At 39.3% G+C, this 21,787-nt stretch overlaps 1 protein-coding gene and 1 pseudogene across 1 annotated transcript in view; one reads left to right on the top strand and one right to left on the bottom strand.

Annotated features, from left to right (window-relative positions):
* TOP6BL (TOP6B like initiator of meiotic double strand breaks) overlaps positions 1–21,787 on the bottom strand; it is a 91,415-nt gene that overhangs the window by 3,793 nt on the left and 65,835 nt on the right. The window contains exons 11-14 of the mRNA XM_068554421.1: positions 18,731–18,852; positions 17,160–17,270; positions 13,505–13,603; positions 198–276 (exon numbers count right to left, since the gene is read on the bottom strand). Coding sequence (XP_068410522.1) covers positions 198–276; positions 13,505–13,603; positions 17,160–17,270; positions 18,731–18,852 — 411 coding nt within the window. The remainder of the gene's footprint in view (positions 1–197; positions 277–13,504; positions 13,604–17,159; positions 17,271–18,730; positions 18,853–21,787) is intronic.
* Positions 8,291–8,737, top strand: LOC137771261 (histone H3-like centromeric protein A pseudogene; annotated as a pseudogene).

Below are 21,787 nucleotides of genomic sequence, written 5' to 3'. Positions count from 1 at the left end.
AGAAATTTCTAGTCCTATCGTACCAGCTTTTGTAAGGGAATGCCTCCTGCTGCCCCAGAATACCCAGAGTGGTGGTGGGAGCCAACCAAATCCCAGAAGAACATTGCTGTGGTGTAAGGTGCTGTCTGAAAGTTTGAAGTCACATCTTTTACTTCCCAGCTTTGATCCAGGGCTCACCTGAAAAGCTGAAGCCTTACCTGCAAGGAGCTCCAGGCTGCTGTTCTCATGTGCATCCTCTGTGCTCTGCTCTGCATTGTTTTTCTCTGGGAGCAGCTGCTTAAAAAATTAGAAGTCCTAAGTGACTTTTGCAGAAGCATGAACAAGCCCCAGTGAGATCACGTGCCTGGTGGCTTTGTTGACTTCACAGGGCTTTCCTCCTTCACCTGGAACCCCCTCTTACTTCCTCCTGGCTCATGTGAACCCCCCTGCCCAGCCCCCAACTTTCAAGACTTCCTTCTTCTTTTGGAGCCTTTGCAGTTCACTCCAGCCATTCCGGGCATTTCCTAGCTTTTCTGAACTCCGGTCACTCATGTACTGTCTGCTCCATTCCTTGGGCTCTTAAGTATGCATCGCATGCCCCTTTTCATCAATTTATGTATTTATGTCCATTTTCTACATCTTAAATTCCTTGTAAGGTTCATCATGCCTGTATCTCTTTTACAGCTAGCATAGTGCCTTGCACAGGGTAAGTGCTCAACAAATGACTGACTGAGGTCAAACTTGGGAAGCCACAGGGCACATTTTGTAGTCTTGTGTAGCCTTTCAAAGCCCTGCTGTTTGGTTCAATTTGGACAGAGAAACAAAGGTCAGAACCCAATCCTCCCAGCTCCTTGTTTTTCAATACAAGTATATAAAAATAGATATCCTGTTCATCAAAATTACAAACTTTTGTGCTTCAAGGGACACTTAAATGAAAGTGAAAAGTCAACCCACAAGAATGGGAGAAAATATTTGGAAATCATATCTTATAAGGGACTTGTATCCAGAATAAAGAACTCATAGTTCAACTTTAAAATAACAACCCAATAAAAAAATGGGTTTGACAAAGAATTTGAATAGACATTTCTCCAAAGAAGAGATATAAATGGCCAATAAGCACATGAAAAGATGCTCAACATCATTATTCATTAGGGATATGCAAATCAAAGCCACTATGAGGTACCACTTTATACCCACTGGGATGGTAGTAATAATAATAGATAATAACAACTGTGGCTGGGGATGTGGAAAAATTGGAACCATTACACAGTGCCGGTGGGAAAGTAAAATAATGCAGCCAGTTTGGAAAACAGTTTGAGTTACCATATGACCCAGCAATTCTGCCCCTAGCTATACACCAAAGAGAATTACAAACATATGTCCACACACACAAAAATGTTTACATCAGCATTATTCATAATAGCCAAAAAGTGGAAATAACATGTCTATCACCTGATGGATGGATTAAAAAATGTGGTATATATCCATACAATGGACTATTACTCAACCATAAAAAGGAATGTACTGTTACCTGTTACAACATGGATGAACCTTGAAAACATGCTAAGTGAAAGAAGCCAGACACAAAAATCCACTTACTGTATGATTCCATTTATATGAAATATCCAGTATAGGCAAATCCACTGAGAGGAAAAGTAAATTAGTGGTTGCCAGGGGACAGGAGATAGGAGAATTGGGACTGACTGCAAATTAGGTACAAGGTTTTTTTCTTTGGCGTGATGGAGATGTTCTGGAATTTACTGGTGATGGTTGCAAACCACAGTGAATATACTTAAAACCACTGAATTGTAAATTTACAGTGGTAAATTTTATGGTATGTGAATTATAACTCAATAAAAAATGTATTCTATCATATGTTGTTTACCAAGGCAAGTTTCAGTTTCTAAGTAATTATATTCCAAGAAACATAGAAGAGGTAAAGATGGCCCTAAAGGTGTGAAAAAAGAAACAGTATTAGGAAAATTTCCAAACATCTTTTTTCTTCTTTGAGAAAAAGCTTATTCTTTTACTTCACTCCAGCCTAGAAATCTCATGTAATAAACATTTACTCAAGGAAATACCTACATTCAGATACAAATCTCTGAGTCCTAGGAGAGCCTTGCACACCTTCCATTCTCATCAGGTCCCCCAGATGAGACAGCCCTATCCTCAGGATAGACCTCCTTGAGTTTAACACTCGATGAGACATTTAATTCTGGTCTACCACCTGCGAAACAATACCTTTCCTTAAGAAGCTGCCTCCATGCTACTGCTCCTGCTTACTCTGGGTTTAAGTTTTTAGTCCCTACACTCAAATGTGACAGTAAGTCCAGGATTACTATCTTGTCTTCATGGCCCACTGTCCTCTGTTCCAACACCAAGGCTTAAAATCTCCACTCCTGGCACGACCTTTCCATGAATATATTCTATCAGACACTAAATATTCTCTCATTTCTTTCATTTCTCCATAAACTATATAATAGCCATAGATGGTTTTATTCAATATTACTCGAGGTCAACTATTCTACTTTACCTGTTTAGAAATGGAAACTGAGGGACTGGTGCAGAGGTAAAAGAATTGGACCTATCATCATTAATCTTGTAGTTTTTAGCTATAGCCACTGGGTGCCAGTCGTGTGCCACTAACAAGTTACTAATCACTAAATGGCCATTATCCGAGGGAAACGGTAATGATCTTGAGTAGAGAAGTATGGGTTTGGTCACTCATCTTCCCTGGGCTTGTGATCCAGTCCTATATGGCAAAAATGTTACTAGGCTTCGGATCCAGGAGACCTCATTATAAATCCTAGCCTTGCCATTTACTGACTGTGTGATTCTGGGCAAATTAGAAAAGTTCTCTAACCAGTTTCTTCATCTACAAAATGGGAAATCTACAACCTACCTCATAGGATTTTTGTAGAGATTAAAGTGGAAATCTTGGCACAGATTAGGGATTCAATAAATGTTCCTTCCTTCCAAGCCCTATGACTACTGCGTAAGACTAGCCAGCCATCTGCCAAATTTACTGGGCTGTGAATGGCCCTGAGGCTATGGGCCATCACTATAGCAATACAGTGGGGCAAAGGAGGTCAGATCATTTCCTTTTCAGATCTCACTGGGATATCAGAGAGGCCCAAGCAAAAGGACTTCACAGGCTGAAACACTCGTAGATCCTGCCCATATATCTCAGGTCCTATGATAATGCCACATGCCTTACCCTTGACCTATCCCTAGAAATTTGAAGATATAGATGGCTGTAGTGAATTGAATAGTAGCCCCCCAAAAGATATGTCCAAGTCTTAACCACTAGTACCTGTGAATGTGCAAAGGGTCTTTGCAGATGTAATTAAGGATCTCAAGATCATTGTGGATTTAGAGAGGGCCCTAAATCCAATGACAGGTGTCCTTGTAAGAGAAAGGCAGAGGGAGACTTGAGAGACAAAGGGGAATGGCCATGTGAAGATGGAGGCAGAGACTGGAGTCATGTGGCCACAAGTCAAGGAACATCTGGGGCCACCAGAGCTGGAAGGGGTAAAGGAAGGATTCTCCTCTAGAGTCTTTGGAGGGAGTGTGACCCTGCCAACACCTTGATTTCAGACTTCTGGACTCCAGAACTCTGAGATAATGAATTTCTTTTGTTTTTAAGCTACCAAATTTGTGGTAATTTGTTACAACATCCACGGGTAACTGATACAATGGGTATTAGCTTTTACCTATTCGCTCAAGTTGTGGGCAGCAGCTTACCGAGCTGAAGGGAAACCAGCAAGAGCGTTTGCAGTGAGCCAGTTGAAAGGAACGGCAGATGCATTCCTAGGAAGGTGCTTCCTAGAAGGTACATGCAGCCATGAAAAAACCAGTGCAGTGAACGGAGTATTTATAGGGGCTTCACTGCTACAAAGCAGAGGAGAGTGGGCAAATCCGTGAGATGCTGTGATCCTTGGGTGACTAGGTACCCAAACCTCCCCATCTGACCAGGCAAACAAAAGTAGGAAAGAGGCAGAAGAGGTGTCTCTCAGAAACAGTGTCTGTAATTTTTATAGCAACTTTATTGAGATGTAACTTGCATACATATAATGAATTGCATCTTTATAAAATGTACAATTTGATAAGTTTTGGCAAACGTACATACTTGTGAAACCATCAAGATAACCAGCATATCCATCACCCTCAAAAGTTTCTTTTGCCCTTCATTACTCCTCCACTCCCTCCAACTCCTATGTCTCCCGTCTTCAAGCAACCACTGATCTGTAACTACAGAGTAATTGTCATTTTATAGAATTGTTATAAATTCAGTCAAGTACTATGTACTCTTGTATTTCCACGTTTTTTCATTCAGCATGATTATTTAGAGATTCATCCATCCTACTGTGTGTACCAACAGTTCACTCCTTTTATTGCTGAGTAGTATTCCACTGAATGGATATGCCACAGTGTGTTTATTCATTTACCTGTTGACACTGGGTTGCTTCCAGTTTTTGGCTGTTACAAATATGGTAGATGTGCCATGAACATTGGTGTATACATTTTTGTGTGGTATATGCTTTCATTTCTCTTGGGTAAATACCTAGAAGTAGAATGGCTAGGTCGTGAGATAGGTGTATATTTAACTTTTTAAGAAACTGCAAAACTGTTCTCCAAAGTGGTTGTATCATTTTTTATTCCTACAAATAGGGTATAAGAGTTCCAGTTCCTGCACATCCTTGCCAACACCTGGTATGGTCAGTCTTTTTATTCCAAGTAGGTGTGAAATATTATTTCATTGTGGTTTTGATTTGCACTTCCCTAATGACTAATAATGTTGAGCATATTTTTGTATGTTTTTTAAAATTAATTAATTAATTAATTTTATTTATTTTTTTGGCTGCATTGGGTCTTCATTGCTGCGCGTGGGCTTTCTCTAGTTGCAGTGAGCGGGGGCTACTCTTCGTTGTGGTTCGCAGGCTTCTCATTGCAGTGGCTTCTCTTGTTGCAGAGCACGGGCTCTAGGCGCGCGGACTTCAATAGTTGTGGCACGCGGGCTTAGTTGCTCCACGGCATGTGGGATCTTCTGGGACCGGGGCTCAAACCCACGTCCCCTGCTTTGGCAGGTGATTCTTAACCACTGCGCCACCAGGGAAGTCCCCATATTTTTGTATGTTTATTTGCTGTTTGTATATCTTCTTTTGTAAAATGTGTGTTCAAATCTTTTGCCAATTAAAAAAATTGGGTTGTTTGTTTTCTTATTATTGAGGTTTGAGAGTTTTAAAATAATCTGAACATGACGGTAAAATTTTTAACTAAAAGTTCAACTTCCTTAATAGTATAAAACTACCAGGTATATGGAGCTATTTCTTCTTGAGTGAACTTTGCTAATTTATGTCTTTCAAGGAATTTTCCATTTAATCTAAATTGTCAAATTTAGTGCAGTGTTCATAATATTCCCCGATAATCCTTTTAATATCTGATGCCACCTCTCCAATTTCTGATATTAGTGGCAATTTGTGTCTTCTCTTATTAATCTTCTTTCTCAATGAACCACCTTTACGTTTCATTGATTTTTTTTCTCTATTGTTTTTCTATTTTACTGACTTCCACTCTGATCTTTATTATTTCATACTTCTGTTTATGTTTAATTTGCTCTTCTTATTCTAGTTGAAGTTGGAAGCTGAGGTCATTGATTTAAGACCTTTTTCTTTATCTTTTTCTTTTTGGCCGCACCACATGGCATGTGGGACCTTAGTTCCCCAATCAGGGATCAAACCCCTGCCCCCTGCAGTGGAAACAGGGAGTCTTAACCATTGAACCGCCAGGGAAGTCCCGAGACCTTTTTCTTTTCTAACACAGGTATTTTCCTCTCTAAGTACTGCACTAGCTATGTCTCACAAATTTTGATAACATGTACTTCCATTTTAATTAAATTAAAATATTTTCTACTTTCTCTTTTGATTTTGTGTTTGACCCATGGGTTGTTTATAAGTGTGTCATCTAGTTTCCAAATATTTGGAGTTTTCCAGATATCTTTTTCTTATTGATTTTATTATAATAAAATATAATAATTCTATTGTGGTCAAAAACATACTTTATATGACTCAGATCCTTTAAAATTTATTGAGATGTATTTAATGGCTCAGAATATAGTCTATCTTGCTATATGTCCCTTGCATACTTAAAAATAATGTATAGTCTACTGTGGTTGGGCAGAGTATTTTATAAATATCAGTTAGGTAAAGTTAATTCATAGTGTTATTTGAGACTTCTACAAACTTACTAAATTTTTTTTTTTTTTGGCTGCGTTGGGTCTTTGTTGCTGCGCACGGGCTTTTTCTCTAGTTGTGGTGAGGCGGGGCTACTCTTTATTGTGGTGCGCGGGCTTCTAATTGTGGTGGCTTCTCTTGTTGCAGAGCAAGAGCTCTGGGTGCGCGGGCTTCAGAAGCTGCAGCACGTGGGCTCAGTAGTTGTGGCTTGCGGGCTCTAGCGCGCAGGCTCAGTAGTTGTGGTGCACGGGCTTAGCTGCCCCACAGCATGGGGGAATCTTCCGGGACCAGGGATCGAACCCATGTCCCCTGCATCGGCAGGTGGATTCTTAACCACTGTGCCACCAGGGAAGTCCCCAAACTTACTGATTTTTCTGTCTACTTGTTCTACAAATTACTGAGAGAGGTATGTCACGATCTCCCAATATAATTGTGGACTATATTTCTCCTTAGAGTTCTATTAATTTTGCTTCATGCATTTAAAAACTCTCTAAAAAGTTTTATGAATGTTTAGAGCTATTGTGTTCATTGTACTCACTGTATTATATTCATCATTATGAAGTAACCCTCTTTATCCCTAGTAATATTCTTTGCTCTGAATTCTACTTTGTCTGATACTATACCCTCTCCAGCTCTCTTTTTATTAGTGTAAGCATGGTATGTCTTTTTTCTATTCTTTTACTTTTAATCCATTTCTGTCTTTATATTTAAAGTGGGATTCTTGTAGGCAGCATATAGTTGGCTTTTTATTCAATCTAACAATCTCTGCCTTTTAATTGGGTTGTTTAGACTATATTTAATACGATAATTGATATGGCTGGGTTTAAATATATCATCTTAACTAATTGTTTTCTATTTGTCTCATCTGTTCTTTGTTCCCTTTTCTTTTTCATCTTCTTCTTCTTTTAGATTGAGTATTTTTTGATAGATTATTTTCTAGAGCAGTTTTAAGTTCATAGCAAAATTGAGCAGAAGATAGAGAGATTTCCCATATTCCCTCTGTCCCCACTGATGCCTCTCCCATTATCAACATCCCCCACTGGAATGGTACATTTGTTACAATTGATGAACCTACACTGACATATCATTATCATCCAAATTTCATAGTTTATGTTAGGGTTCACTCCTGGTGTATATTTTGTGGGTTCAAACAGATGTATAATGACACATATCTACCATTATACTATCATATGGAATAATTTCACTGCCCTAAAAGTCCTCTGTTCTCCCCCTGTTCATTCCTCCTTTCCTCCTAACCCCTGACAACCACTGATTTTTTTTTTACTGTCTCCACAGAGTTTTGCCTTTTTCAGAATATCATGCACTGTATTTGGAATCATATAGTATGTTGCCTTCTCAGGTTGGCTTCCTTTTACTTACTTATATGCATTTAAGTTTCCTCATATCTTTTCATGGCATGATAGCTCATTTCTTTTTCAGCGCTGAATAATATTCCATTGTCTGCATGTACCACAGTTTATTTATCCATTCACCTACTGATGGATATCTTGGTTGCTTCCAAGTTTTGGCAATTATGAAGAAGGCTGCTGTAAACATCTGTGTACAAGTTTTTGTGTGGACATAAGTTGTAACTCCTTTGGGTAAATACCAAGAAGCATGATTACTGGATCACATGGTAAGAGTATGTTTAGTTTTATACAAAACTGCCAAACTGTCTTCCAAAGTAGCTGTACTATTTTGCATGCCCACCAGCAATAAATGAGAGTTCCTGTTGTTCCACATCTTTGCCAGCATTTGGATTTTGGCCCTTCTGGTAAGTGTGTAGTGATATCTCATTGTTGTTTTAATTTACATTTCCCTGATGACATATGATGTGGACCATCTTCTCATGTGCTTATTTGCTATCTGATGCCATTTTTCGTGAGGTATCTGTTAAGGTCTTTGACCCATTTAAAAATTTTTGTTGAGTGAATCCATGGCGGAGCGGGCAATTTGAACGCCACCCAGCCGGGGCACGCAGCCGGGGCGCTGCTGGCCCTCACCTGGACGCCAGCCTCTGCCTCTGGACCCGGAAGGCCGAGAAGGAGCCCGCGGGTCCACAACCCTGAGCGCCTGCCATGGGCCCGCGCCGACAGATCCATAAGCCCGAAGCCCCAAGGAGGCGCACCGCGAGCCCGGCTCCCGCCACCGCCCGGCCGGGCCCATACTTAGGCACTTCCTCCCGTCAACTTGCTCGCCGGAGACATTGGGTTCTGAAGGAGATCCGAACTCTTGAGAAGAGCACACACCTGTTGTTAAGGAAGAACCCCCTTCTGCCGCCTGGCAAGAGAAATATGTGTTAGATTCACTCATGGTGTGGACTTCAACTGGCAAGCTCAGGCCATGCTGGCCCTACAAGAGGCAGCAGAAGCGTTTCTAGTTCATCTCTTTGAGGATGCCCATCTCCTCTCCTTACATGCCAGCCGCGTCCTTCTCTTCCCAAAGGATGTGCCGCTGGCCAGGAGGATCCGAGGCATTCAGGAAGGGCTCAGCTGAGCTCCTGCCGCCCGTGACTCTGGATGATACCCGGGAATCTGCCCGTAACCAGGACCAGATCCTGTACAAGGTGCTGCCTGGACTTGCTGTCTCTGAGCAGAGTGTGCGTGTTGCTTTTGTAATTAGTTTTTTTTAAGAAGAAGACTGCATGGCTTTCCTCTGTAACAGAAGTAATATATGACAGAGTCAACACATTCCGAAAGTCCCGAGAATAATTTTCAGATGAGGAGACTCCAAGTTTGACTTCACTTTGCAAATTATTCATACGACTGATGATTTGGAAGACATTTCCAAATCATTTCCACCAGCAATAAATGAGAGTTCCTGTTGTTCCACATCTTTGCCAGCATTTGGATTTTGGCCCTTCTGGTAAGTGTGTAGTGATATCTCATTGTTGTTTTAATTTACATTTCCCTGATGACATATGATGTGGACCATCTTTTCTAGATCTGTACCATTTAAATTTTTTACCATATGTATATTTACTTTTATTTAAAACATAAGGGAAAAAATAAGAGACGACCACTTCAATCAGTTGCATGGAAGAGCCTGGCGCATCCAGCACACAAATCTCTGTCCTTCAGATTGACTTCATCATTAGTGGCAGCAGCAAGTTCCTGTGTGGATTGTGCCTGTCGACAGATTATATAGCTTTTCAAAAACTCAGGTGGGATGAAAATAGGAAATTGTTAAGGTTTGATGTTCTGGCTCCTTCTGGTAAATTCCTATCAAAATCATTCAGAAATTCTAGCTTGTAGAATTTATTTTATTCTTATTTACAAATCATAGACGATGTATCATAATTTATACTTCAGAATTTTTCATTCCAGGACTCTAAGAGCCTTTTCAATGTTTTTACAGGTATTTTTTATAACTTCCTTGTGGAGAGATAATAAAAGTAATTCTTTAATGAGAAAAAGTTAAAGCGAAGTTACTATTATACAGAGATTATACTGTGTTCTTTGTGTGTTAGCGTTAAGTTCTTCATTTGGACACTTTGCCAACAGCCACAATTTAAACGAGAGAATTCAGGGATGTGTTTTTGTCTCCAGTGGAGTAGAGTATGAGCAGATAAAAACCTTGCCCATCTCTTGTAACTGAAAGCAGTTTAAGAGATTTCCAGAGAAATGGGAAGTGCCACCCGAAGACTTTTAGATATTGTGTGTGGTGAAAATGATTAGTGAGGGTGGATACTAATAATGATGTGTCAGCCAACTGAATTGAGAGACAAACTAAAGGGAAAAAGGACCAAGTTCTGTTGTTTGATAAATTTTAACCCTTTGGAAAAACCTTTTCCTGTTCGACATCAACTCATTTTTATGTAGACATTGGAATAAAGCTTATCTATCTATGACTATAAAAAAAAAATTTGGGGGACTTCCCTGATGGTCCAGTGGCTAAGACTCCGCACTCCCAATGCAGCGGGCCCGGGTTCAATCCCTGGTCAGGGAACTAGATCCCACATGCCACAGCTAAGACCCAACACAACCAAATAAATAAATATTTAAAAAAAAAAATTTTTTTTTCTTGTTGTTGATTTTTAAGAGTTCTTTGTGTATTTTGGATAATAGTCCTTTAATCAGAGGTGTCTTGTAAATATCTTCTCCCAGCCTGTGGCTTGTCTTCTCATTCTCTTGAGGGTTGAATATTTTTTACGATTCCATTTTATCTCCTTTCTTGGATTATTAGGTATAACTCCTTGATGTGTTATTTTGATGGTTCCTTTCATCTTTAACTTACCAGTTTATTCAAGTAATATTATACCACTCCACAGATAGCATAAATCCTTACAACTATACATCTCCATTTCTCTCCTCCTGGTCTGTGCGCTATTGTTGTCATACATTTTACTTCTAACATAGGTTATAGACCTCAAAATACATTACTACTGTTTTTGCTTTAAAAAGTTAATTATGTTTTAAAGAGATTTAAATAATAAGAAAAGTCTTTATATTTATCCACATAGTTACCATTTTAAGTACTCTTCATTCCTTTGTGTAGACCCAGGTTTCCATCTGGTATCACCTTCTGCTTGAAGGACTTCTTTTACATTTATATTTTTTGTCTGCAGATAATGAATTCTTTCATCTCTTGTATGTCATAAAAAGTCCTCATTTCATATTTGTTTTTAAGGATACTTTTGTTGGGTAAAGAATTCTAGGTTGACAGGTTTTTGGGTTTTTTTCAGTACTATAAAGATGTTATTCCATTTTCTTCTAGCTTATACGGTTTCTGATGAGAAACTTGCTGTAATCCTTATCTTTGTTTCCTTGTATTATACAAAAAGGTTTTTTTTTTTTGTCTCTGTTTGTTTTTAAGATTTCTTTTTACCACTGGTTTTAACCAATTTAATTATGATGTGCCTTGGTGTAGTTTTCTTTGCTTCTTGGGCTTGGAGTTTGTTGAGATTCTTGGATCTGTATGATTAATAGATTTCATCAAATTTGGAAAAATTTCAGCCATTATTTCTTCAAATATATTTTCTGCCTCTGCTGCTTCTTCAGATTCTCTAATTATACATGTATTAGCCTATGTGAAGTTGTCCTATAACTCACAGATGCTCAATAGTCTATTATTATTTTAACCTCTGTGTTTAATTTTTATTTATTTATTTATTTGTTTGTTTGTTTATTTTTGGCTGTGTTGGGTCTTCGTTGCTGCGCGCAGGCTTTCCCAAGTTGCGGTGAGCGGGGTCTACTCTTTGTTGTGGTGTGCGGGCTTCCCATTGCAGTGGCTTCGCTTGTTGCAGAACATGGGCTCTAGGCACATGGGCTTCAGTAGTTGTGGCATGCAGACTCAGTAGTTGTGGCTCATGGGCTCTAGAGCACAGGCTCAGTAGTTGTGGCACACGGGCCACACAGGGATCGAACCCGTGTTCCCTGCATTGGCAGGTGGATTCTTAATCACTGAGCCACCAGGGAAGCCCCCTCTGTGTTTAATTTCAGATAGTTTCTATTGCTATGTGTTTTTCCTTAAGTGTCTAATGTGCCATTGATACTATTTGGTGTAACCAGTATAATTTTCACCTCAGAGACATTAGTTTTCACCTTAAAGTTTGTTTGGGGTCTTTTTTATACCTTCCACATCTCTTACGAATATGTTCAATCTTTCCTCTAGTTTCCTGAACATATGGAATACGGTTATAAGAATAACTGTTTTTTGTCTACTAATTTTAACTTCCATGTCAGTTCTGGATCAGTTTGGATTGACTGATTGATCAATTGACTGAGTTTTCTCTTCATTGTGGGTTGTATTTTCCTGCTTCTTAGCATGTCTGTTATTTTATTTTATTAGATTCAAGGCAGTGTGAATTTACCTTGGTGGGTGCTGGATATTTTTGTATTCTTATAAATATTCTTGAACTTTGTTCTGAGATGCCATTGAATTACTTGGAAACCACTTGATCCTTTTAGGTCTTGCTTCTGCTTTTGAGCTTTGTTAGGCAGAACCAAGGAGTGTTTATTGTAGATGTAATTTTTTTCCATTTCTGAGGCAAGGCTATTCTTAGTATTTTACCTGATGCTCCGTAAATTATAAGACTTTGCTCTCTGGTTGATGGGAATAGGCACTATTCCCAGCCCTGTGTAAGCTCTGCCTATTGTCCCCTGTAATCCTTCTGAGTGGTTCTTTACCTGGATGGTTTCTTCACATGAATGAGCTGATCAGTACTCAACTGAATACTAGAGAGAGGAGCCTCTGCAGATCTCCAGAATTCTCTCTCTGTGCAGCTCTCTCTTCTCTGGTACTCTGCCCTGAAAGCTTAAGCTACCTTAGCATCCCTGGATTCCTAGCTTCATCTGTTCAACTCAGGGACACCACTAGGCTTTGCCTGGATTCCTTCTCCCTGTTCCACAGTCTCTGTACTTTCTCTAAGCAGTGTGCAAGGGCATTCATAGAGCTCACTTCGTTGTTTTCCATCTCTCAGGAATGACTATCCCATCCATTGTCTGAGGCCCAATGTCTTGAGAACCATTGTTTCATATGTTGTTTTTTTTGTTATTGTCCAGATTTTTGGTTATTTCAGGCAGGAGGGTAAATCTGGTCCCTGTTACTCTATCTTGGCCAGAAGCCACTGTATAATCATTTCCCTCTTAATCTCTTTTATTTACTCATCTTACACTTTAATTCCAGAAAAGTCAATCCTGCTGATGGTTGCCAAGAGAGCCAGAAAAGTGGGCTTCAGCTGAAACACTACTACTACCTACACCCAGAATCTGGAAATACATAAAATTTCCCAGCTATGATTTCTTCACTCATTAGAGGAGTTCACTCATTAGAGGAGCCTATAACTATCTGACCTCCATGAGGGCAGAGACCCCAACTAATGCAACTCTATATCTCCAGCATCCAAAAAGGTAAATAGATAAAAGTATGTTTTTCACTAGGCAAAACTAAACATAGGAATTCCATCATATCATCCTCCTCATAAAAGTCGCTATGTGCTTAGCAGCTTACTTACATTATCTTATTCAAACCTCACAACGATCATTTTAGGTGTGCATCATTCTTATTTTACTGATAAAGAAACTGAGACTTGGAATAAATAGCTTCTATAATAATACCATGCAACTAGTTTGTGGCAGAAATGGAATTCAAGTGACATCTCTAACCATGCTCTTAACCTCTATGTAATACTATGTTCTATAAAGTTTTTCTAAACCACAGGCTTCCTTGCTAAAAGGCTAACCTCAGATTGTGCAGTCTAAAGTACTACACCTACCCATTGTGTATTCAGGGTTCTCATACATCAATATGGAAGATTTCCACCAAAGTACCTATTATTACTTTACACTTACCTGCTTCACCTCACGTGAGCAGTGGTGAAGAAATCGGTTCTGGGTGATCTCATGAAATGATTTATGCAGCTTGGTCCCAAATTCCTGTGTGTCAGCTGCCTAAAATGGACCAGAGACAGAATATGTTGAGTTCCAGTACTGGCAACCAAAGGGTAAGTACCCACAGGAAGTTTATATGGGGAGAGATCGAGACTAATAGAAAGGCAAACCACTGACATCCTTCATGTTGTATTAGAAGTTTCCTTAGTTCCTGTGGACACAGGATGAGTAGAAAGAAGGTCTGGGATACTTGACATGAGACAGGTAGTTGTGGCTCCTATATATCTTCCAATTTCTGTTACCTAAGCAAGATCTTTCAAACAAGGTCTTTGTTCTCCTATCTCTATAGGAGATAAATATCCCAGAGATCCATCTGTTCGTGAAGAGGTTATATAAACTGCTCTCCTCTAAAACAAGTTCCAAGAGAGCAGAGGTTCTACTGAACAACTAAGGCTGATATAGGAACTTTTCCCCAGATAAATCTTTCAGGGAGGAAAGGAACAGTAATTTAGTCTGCATCCATTAAGGAATGGGTAACAGCCTCTACTTTTTAGTATAGAATTGTATTGATAGGATATTAGAGTTAAAAGGGGCCAGAGTAATCACCTAATACAACACACTAATTTCATTTCATTTTATTTTTATTTATTTATGTATGTATGTATGTATGTCATGAAGGAAAGTGCAGTGTTTACTGTAAGGCACCATACAAGGAGTCCAGGGTAGCTAATGCTCCAAAAAACCTGAACTCCCTGATGGGTTTCAGGGGGGTATTTTTAAAGGCCAGGTGAAGGAGGGAGTCGCAGGTTATGTGATCAGCTCATGCACAGTTCTCTGACTGGTTGATGGTGAGGTAACAGGGTGGTGTCACAGGAGGTAACATTATCAGTCTTCAGGCTCCAGTAGGTCTGGGGGCTACTGCTCATGGTCATCAAGTAGTTAGAATCCTCCATTTGGTGAGGGTTTTTAAAACATATATAAAACAACTCAGGAAATGTGCATCATATACTGTTATCTAGGTACCTCACAGAGGAGCTAAAGCAGAGGACATGGGTGGAGGAGTCTTCCCCTATAGGAAAGGCCCCATAGGGTCCTGCTCAGTTACAGTTTCATGCAGCTTTCCGTAATTCTATTTAGAACAAAATACATATGCATGCTCGAGCAATGAAATATAAATTGCATAATTTCAGTAGTGCCACATACCACTTAAATGCTCTTATATTTGCATTTAAAACTGGCACCACACAGAATGAAAATGAATGATAAAATTTATACAAATAATGTAAAATTTTAATTTTTCTTTACTGAGAACATTAACTAGCAAATAAAAAACACCAGACAAGTCAAATGAAACTGCAGAAGAAATTTAAAAGCTTTATACTTTACTATCTTTACTGCTTCCCCCCTTTTTTGCATTTTGCAAGGGCCCCCAAAATTGTGGCGCCACCCCTGACTATAAAGGAGCAGCCCTGGGGAACTTGGGGATGAACACACTAATTTTATAGATGAGACAACTGAAATTCACAAGGGAGAAGTGACCCACCCAAGATCTCATAGCCAGTTAGAATGAAAGTTAGGGCTGACTTTCACTGTGCTACCCACATGACCCAGAAAGTTGAAGCTGTGAGAAGATGCACTAGATTATAAAGGTGTTATACATTTTGACCCATTACCATTTATAGAAATTTATTCTAGGAAATAATTCAAAAGAAGCAAGCGATCACATATAGGTATTAACTGAAGTACTATCTGTTGGCAGAAAAAATGTAAACAACTTAAATGTCTGTCATTAGGGGAATGGTTTATAAAATTAGATTAAACTAATACAGTGGAATATTGGTTAACCAATACAAATTTTAAGACTGTTGAAACAGGGGAAAAGGTCAAATTATATATGAATATAAAATACTTTGGTTATGACTATATAGTATAATGTATATGAGATAATATGCAAAAATTAAGTGATAAAGTTTATTAGTTATTATTTTAAATTTTATGTATATTACACTATCTTTTCAAGAAAAAAAGTACAAAAAAATGAAGTGACATGGAAAGAATGTGTTACCCCTCTGATAATTTGGTCAGCACACATTGGAAGGAAGGAAGGAAAAAAACCAATATTTATTAAGAATCTACCATGTGTAAAAATGGGCGGAAGACCTAAATAGACATTTCTCCAAAGAAGACATACAGATGGCCAAGAGGCACATGAAAAGCTGCTCAACATCACTAATTATTAGAGAAATGCAAATCAAAACTACAATGAGGTATCACCTCACACCAGTTAGAATGGGCATCATCAGAAAATCTACAAACAACAAATGCTGGAGAGGGTGTGGAGAAAAGGGAACCCTCTTGCACTGTTGGTGGGAATGTAAATTGATATAGCCACTATGGAGAACAGTATGGAGGTTCCTTAAAAAACTAAAAATAGAATTACCATATGACCCAGCAATCCCACTACTGGGCATATACTCAGAGAAAACCATAATTCAAAAAGACACTTGCACCCCAGTGTTCATCGCAGCATGATTTACAATAGCCAGGTCATGGAAGCAACCTAAACGCCCGTCGACAGACGAATGGATAAAGAAGATGAGATGTGGTACATATATACAATGGAATATTACTCAGCAATAAAAAGGAATGAACTTGAGTCATTTGTAGAGACTGTCACACAGAGTGAGGTAAGTCAGAAAGAGAAAAACAAATATCGTATATTAACACATACATGTGGAATCTAGAAAAATGGTACAGATGAACCAGTTTGCAAGGCAGAAATAGAGACACAGATGTAGAGAACAAACATATGGACACCAAGGGGGGGAAGCAGGGGTGGGGGGGGTGGTGGTGGGATGAACTGGGAGATTGGGATTGACATATATACGCTAATACATATAAAATAGATAACTAATAAGAACCTGCTATATTAAAAAAATAAATAAAATAAAATTCAAAAAAATAAAATAAAATAAAATACTAGCCATTGCATACTACTTAAGACAATTTAAGATGAAATGTATTAAAACTTAAAACTTTAGCATTAAAAAAAAAAAAAAGAATCTACAATGTGTTATGCAGGTTCACACTTAGCTCTCAACTTCATAATTACCCTGTGAGGTACTATTATTTTTTTCTAATTTGTAGATGAAACTCAGAGAAGTTCAGTACAGGCCTAAGTCCACCTAGCTAGTAAACAAATGAGCCAAAATTTGACCTCAGGCCTTTGATTCCAAACCCTGTTACACTATTCCATACTGCCAAACACCATGTAATGCTTATGGTTGCTCATTTTCAGTATATTCTGTTGCCATGAGGTAATAGAACATTCTTCAATAAGAAATTGGGAATCACTGATCTAAATCCTAGCTCTGCTTATAACTACCTGTATGATCAAAAGGAAACAGAAATTTTAAATAACTTGTTTTCTCATTTATAAAATAGTATACGCATCACTATCCATTCAACAAACATTTCTTAAAACACTTACTTATGTAGAATCATAGGAGGATCAAAGTAAATAATGTTTCTAAGAGCACTGCACATATTACTCAGATAGGTAGTAGAATGTCATTAAAACCCTGGCACTTTTAAGCATCCCCAACCTCCTACTAACTTGAAGCGTCTGGAGGCATGTCTTTCGGAAGCTGCTGCTTGTGCTTCCAGTCATGATACTCATGATGGAATTCACAGCCACTGAGAGTGAGGCCTGTAGTTTCTGATGAGCCTAGAGAATAAAACAAGGAAGCGGGAGACCGCAGTTTATAATAACCCCAAACTGCTGGTTCAGAGAATCACAAAGCGACCAAAGATTTTAGTCAGAGCAGGATTTCAAAAATCCTTCCCCCTCCACCAAAAATACTTACTGAGATCATGACGAAGGACACTTAGACTTATTGACATAGATACATTCAGAAAAGACACGTAGTAAGACACTGAGCAACAAAACAGATATACTTACTATTAAAAAACAAAAAGCTTTAAGCTTTACCCTTTTAGTGTAGTTGTCTTTTCCCCGAAAAGGAGGCCACATGAAGTATGAAATGTGTTACCAAAAGTACACAGGATGGAGGGATTCAAAAAGTCAGGTAAGAAGACAAAGTGATGTTATAAAGGATTAGGAAATGGCGGAAGAATGTAAGATTTAATGAAACAGCAGCTCTAGAAACATGTGTGGGAAGGGGAAATATATAGATAAGATAGCTATGCATTGATGTAAGCTTTTATATATAGGATGGATAAACAACAAAGTCCTGTATAGCACAGAGAACTATATTCAATATCATATGATAAACCATAATGAAAGAGAACATAAAACAAGAATGTACATATATGTATAACTGAATCACTCTGCTGTATAGCAGTAATTAACACCATGTTGTAAATCGACTATACTTCAATAAAAAAGATTTTCAGGCCAAGTGCATGCATGTGCTTTCAATTTATCCAGAACCTATAGTCAATAATGTAGCACTTCAATGTGTGAAAGAGGGAAGAAGACATTAATGACACTACAAATTAATATACAAAACTACTTCAATGTGTAAAACCACCTAGAATGAATATAGTGTCCTGGGTTCAGTGTTTACTGTTCCTCTTTTGTAAATGTTTTCCTGTCCCCTGGTATAATGGGAGTGGTGAAAACAGACTAACAGGCAGGCAAAACCAAGCTCGTTTTTGCTTGTGAAAAAACACACTCACATCGTAAGTCACGTGTTCCAAAAAGAAAATAAAATTCGTTCACACTCAAGAACAAAAGAAAAGAAAAGAGGTATGCTATCAGTCATTTTCCCTGCTCTACTGTTCTGCCCGTATTTATTCAAACTCACCTACCAGGAGATAAGACTAAGCAAGCTGGTTACCGTGACCCATCTAAGTTAAAGCCCGAGTTCCTAGGCTAGATTCAGGTTATAAGACCAGCCCAGGCGGGGACTTCCCTGGTGGCGCAGTGGTGAAGACTCCACACTCCCAACGCAGGGGGCCCAGGTTCGATCCCTGGCCAGGGAGCTAGATGCCACGTGCACGGTGCAACCAGATAAATAAATAAATATCTTTAAAAAGATCAGCCCAGATGACCAAAGAGGAGAGGAAGAAGCGTTCAGGGAGGAAGGGCTCTCAGGCCCTGTCTGCCATATACTCTATCTTTTTCTTAGCGGGGGAGAAAGGGCGCTGTGAATTTCTTATTACCTTGACAGCCTGGTGATGCTGCTCCAAGGCCCGGTCCACAGCGACCTGGATGGAATCTTGCACCACACGCTGGCTCTCCGTGAGAACGGCACTGAGATGAGTTGTGAGCAAAGTGTGGACTCCTAAGGGGGGGCAGAACGTTGGTAACCTTGAGTGAGAATGACCACTTCAAGACTGCTGTTCATATGCTGTGAGTCAGGGCTGAGAATGGGAAAGAGGCCGCTTGAAAAAAGAAGCCACTTCTGCCTATCCACAGATAATTACTTTTTTAGACAAAAACCCCCAGCAATTTACAAACCTACCCAATTCCCACTTACAAACGAACGAAAGCTCACTAAAATTAAAGTGAAGAATGACATTATTTTTGAAGAATCAAATGAGGGATCCTGTTTAATTCATATCAGAAACAGAAATATACGCTATATACTATAAACAACGATACTGGTGGCTCCCAAAGGAAAGGAAAAACCTGGAGAGCGTGTCTAACTCTACTCTGTTCCTACTTGAGCGTCACTGTTGTGGTGAGCCATTGCTACTGTCAGGGTATCAATCCTTTTAGATACGCTGTGGCACAGAAAAAGTTAAGGGCTTCCCTGGTGGCGCAGTGGTTAAGAATCCGCCTGCCAATGCAGGGGACACGTGTTCGAGCCCTGGTCCGGGAAGAATCCCACATGCTGTGGAGCAACTAAGCCCGTGCAGCACAACTGCTGAGCCTGCGCTCTAGGGCCTGTGAGCCACAACTACTGAGCCCACGTGCCACAACTACTGAAGCCCACGTGCCACAACGAGCCCATGCTCCGCAACAAGAGAAGCCACCGCAGTGAGAAGCCCGCGCACCGCAACAGAGTAGCCCCCACTCGCCACAACTAGAGAAAGCCCGCACACAGCAACAAAGACCCAACGCAGACAAAAGTGAATAAATGAAATAAATAAATTTATTTTCAAAAAAAAAGAAAAAGTTAAAACTCACAATCTGAGAATTGCTGGTATAAGGTCTTTTTAAATGAGGGACTATCTCTGATAAAGTAACCATAGGCACCACTGCTCAGCATCCTTCAGAAAAGCTAACACGTGAGGCCGATGGGCAAAATACGTCATTAAACAATATGCCAGCACTGATGATCCTGATACAACCAATACAGGAAGACAAATTTATTTTTTGGGACACCTGGAGAAAATGCTTCTTAATTAATCTTTCTTCTTTCAGTGTTTTTCTACTCCCTGTATGGTCTGTTCAAAGGTAAGGCTGGCTGGCTTTTCTCAGGGCTGCAATTAAAATGCAAGTCAGAAAAAAAAATGCAAGTCAGAAGGAACATTTTCTACCACAAGGCACCATGATGCTTTCCTGGAAGGGAAGGGAAGAATTGCTCTGCTCAAAAGGGTTCTGGAACTGGAATCAAGAGAACACAGATTCTAGCGTCAATTCTACTATCAACTAATAGTGACCAAGTCACTTCACTTTTCTCATTTTAGTACAGAAAGTGTCTTTATACCACCTGCTCTCATGGGTATTCTGTGCAGATAAACTGGGATAATATATATAAAGTGTTTTGAAATGTACATTGCAATATTCAAAGAGAAAATATCGCTATTGCTATGATATCATGTGGATTACCATTTTCTATAGTTTGGTCCTAAGAATAGCCTTAAGAAATCAGTTGGAGCCCCTTTGAAAGCAGACATTTAATTAAAAAGCTATAGTTTCATCCCTAAAACTGCTGATACCACCAGATGCCTTTAACACTGTGGCAAAATGAGTTAATCATAGAAAAGTTACCATGACAAGGTAGGCGGAAGGCCAATTAAGTGATTTTCTTTTTTAAGACACATGGAAACAGACTGTAGTTCTGCACAAGCTGTTTCCTAAAAGGAGCTCTGGAGAAAGCTTTCAAGGATCTGAGAAAGAAGAGGGGGAAAAGAAAATAAAATTACTACATATATCTATATCCATGTATCTATACCTACCTACCCTTACGGTGCATCTTCTTCAAAGGCTAGTCCTAAACTCTCAAGATGTGTAAGGAAATTTTAAAAGATAACTACTATCTTTACTAATGCAGTGATGGATTTCTGTTTAACCAGTACTGAGTACCACTACCTGAGATGCTGCAGGCCTTCAGAGTCAAGCTAAACAGAGGTGTACAAACTCTCACAGTACTATAATAATGATAGGTAACCCTGGTTTCTGAGGAAGTATGTTTAATAGGATTCAGAATGTGGTACCAGATTTTATGTCATCCTAGGGAAGACTGAACATGGTGCTCCCTCTAGCAGACCAACCTTAAAAAAAAAAAAAAAAAAAAAAAAAACCTGCCAAAGATAGCAGATCTTACATCTTAAGAGGGTCTTTAGACTTGGAAGGGCCTTTGATAGCACCTAGTCTAACAATCTCATGTTAAATATATGAAAAGGAAGGATCAGATGACTTATGCAACTTGCTTCCCAAAAAATCATTAAGGAATTTGGTAGCAGAACTAAAATTAAACCCAGGTCTCTTGATTGTACCCTGAAGTCCTTTCCACCATACTAAGCTGCTTCCCTTATGAGTCTTTGTCCATGCCAGCACAGGTCGGATAATAGCCCTAGGCATTCTCACCTTTGACCTCCTTGCTGGAAGCCTCATTAGTTTGGGTCTCTTCTACGTTCCCATTCCAGGGCCTTAATGAATGGACACAGTGGGGCACCAGAGAACACCAGTTCCTCAAATAAAAGAGTTACAAGCCAGAGCCCTGGAAAGCAGTGCTTCTCTCCTAAAGAATATATACATGATGGAAAAAGGTAGGAGAGGCATGGAAGGCTGGCAGTAGGAAGAATCCCACAGGTTCAACAAATAGTTGTCAGCACTGTGAGGTCTTCTGATCTGGTGTTGTAAGCTGTCTCACTTCTCTATGACTCAGTGGAAGCAGGGCCACACCAAATAGCACTGGAACGCCTAGAGAGTAAAGTCCCAAGAAAAAACAGTCGCCCACAGAGAAAGAATAACCCAAAAACGTATCAGGAACACCAAAAGGAAGGCTTGTGAACATTTCCCCAGACATTTATAAGCTCCACTTCTTG

The sequence above is a fragment of the Eschrichtius robustus genome, chromosome 11 (assembly GCF_028021215.1).
Source record: "Eschrichtius robustus isolate mEscRob2 chromosome 11, mEscRob2.pri, whole genome shotgun sequence".
NCBI classification, from domain to species: Eukaryota; Metazoa; Chordata; class Mammalia; order Artiodactyla; family Eschrichtiidae; genus Eschrichtius; species Eschrichtius robustus.
This window is presented reverse-complemented; position numbering and strand designations above follow the sequence as displayed.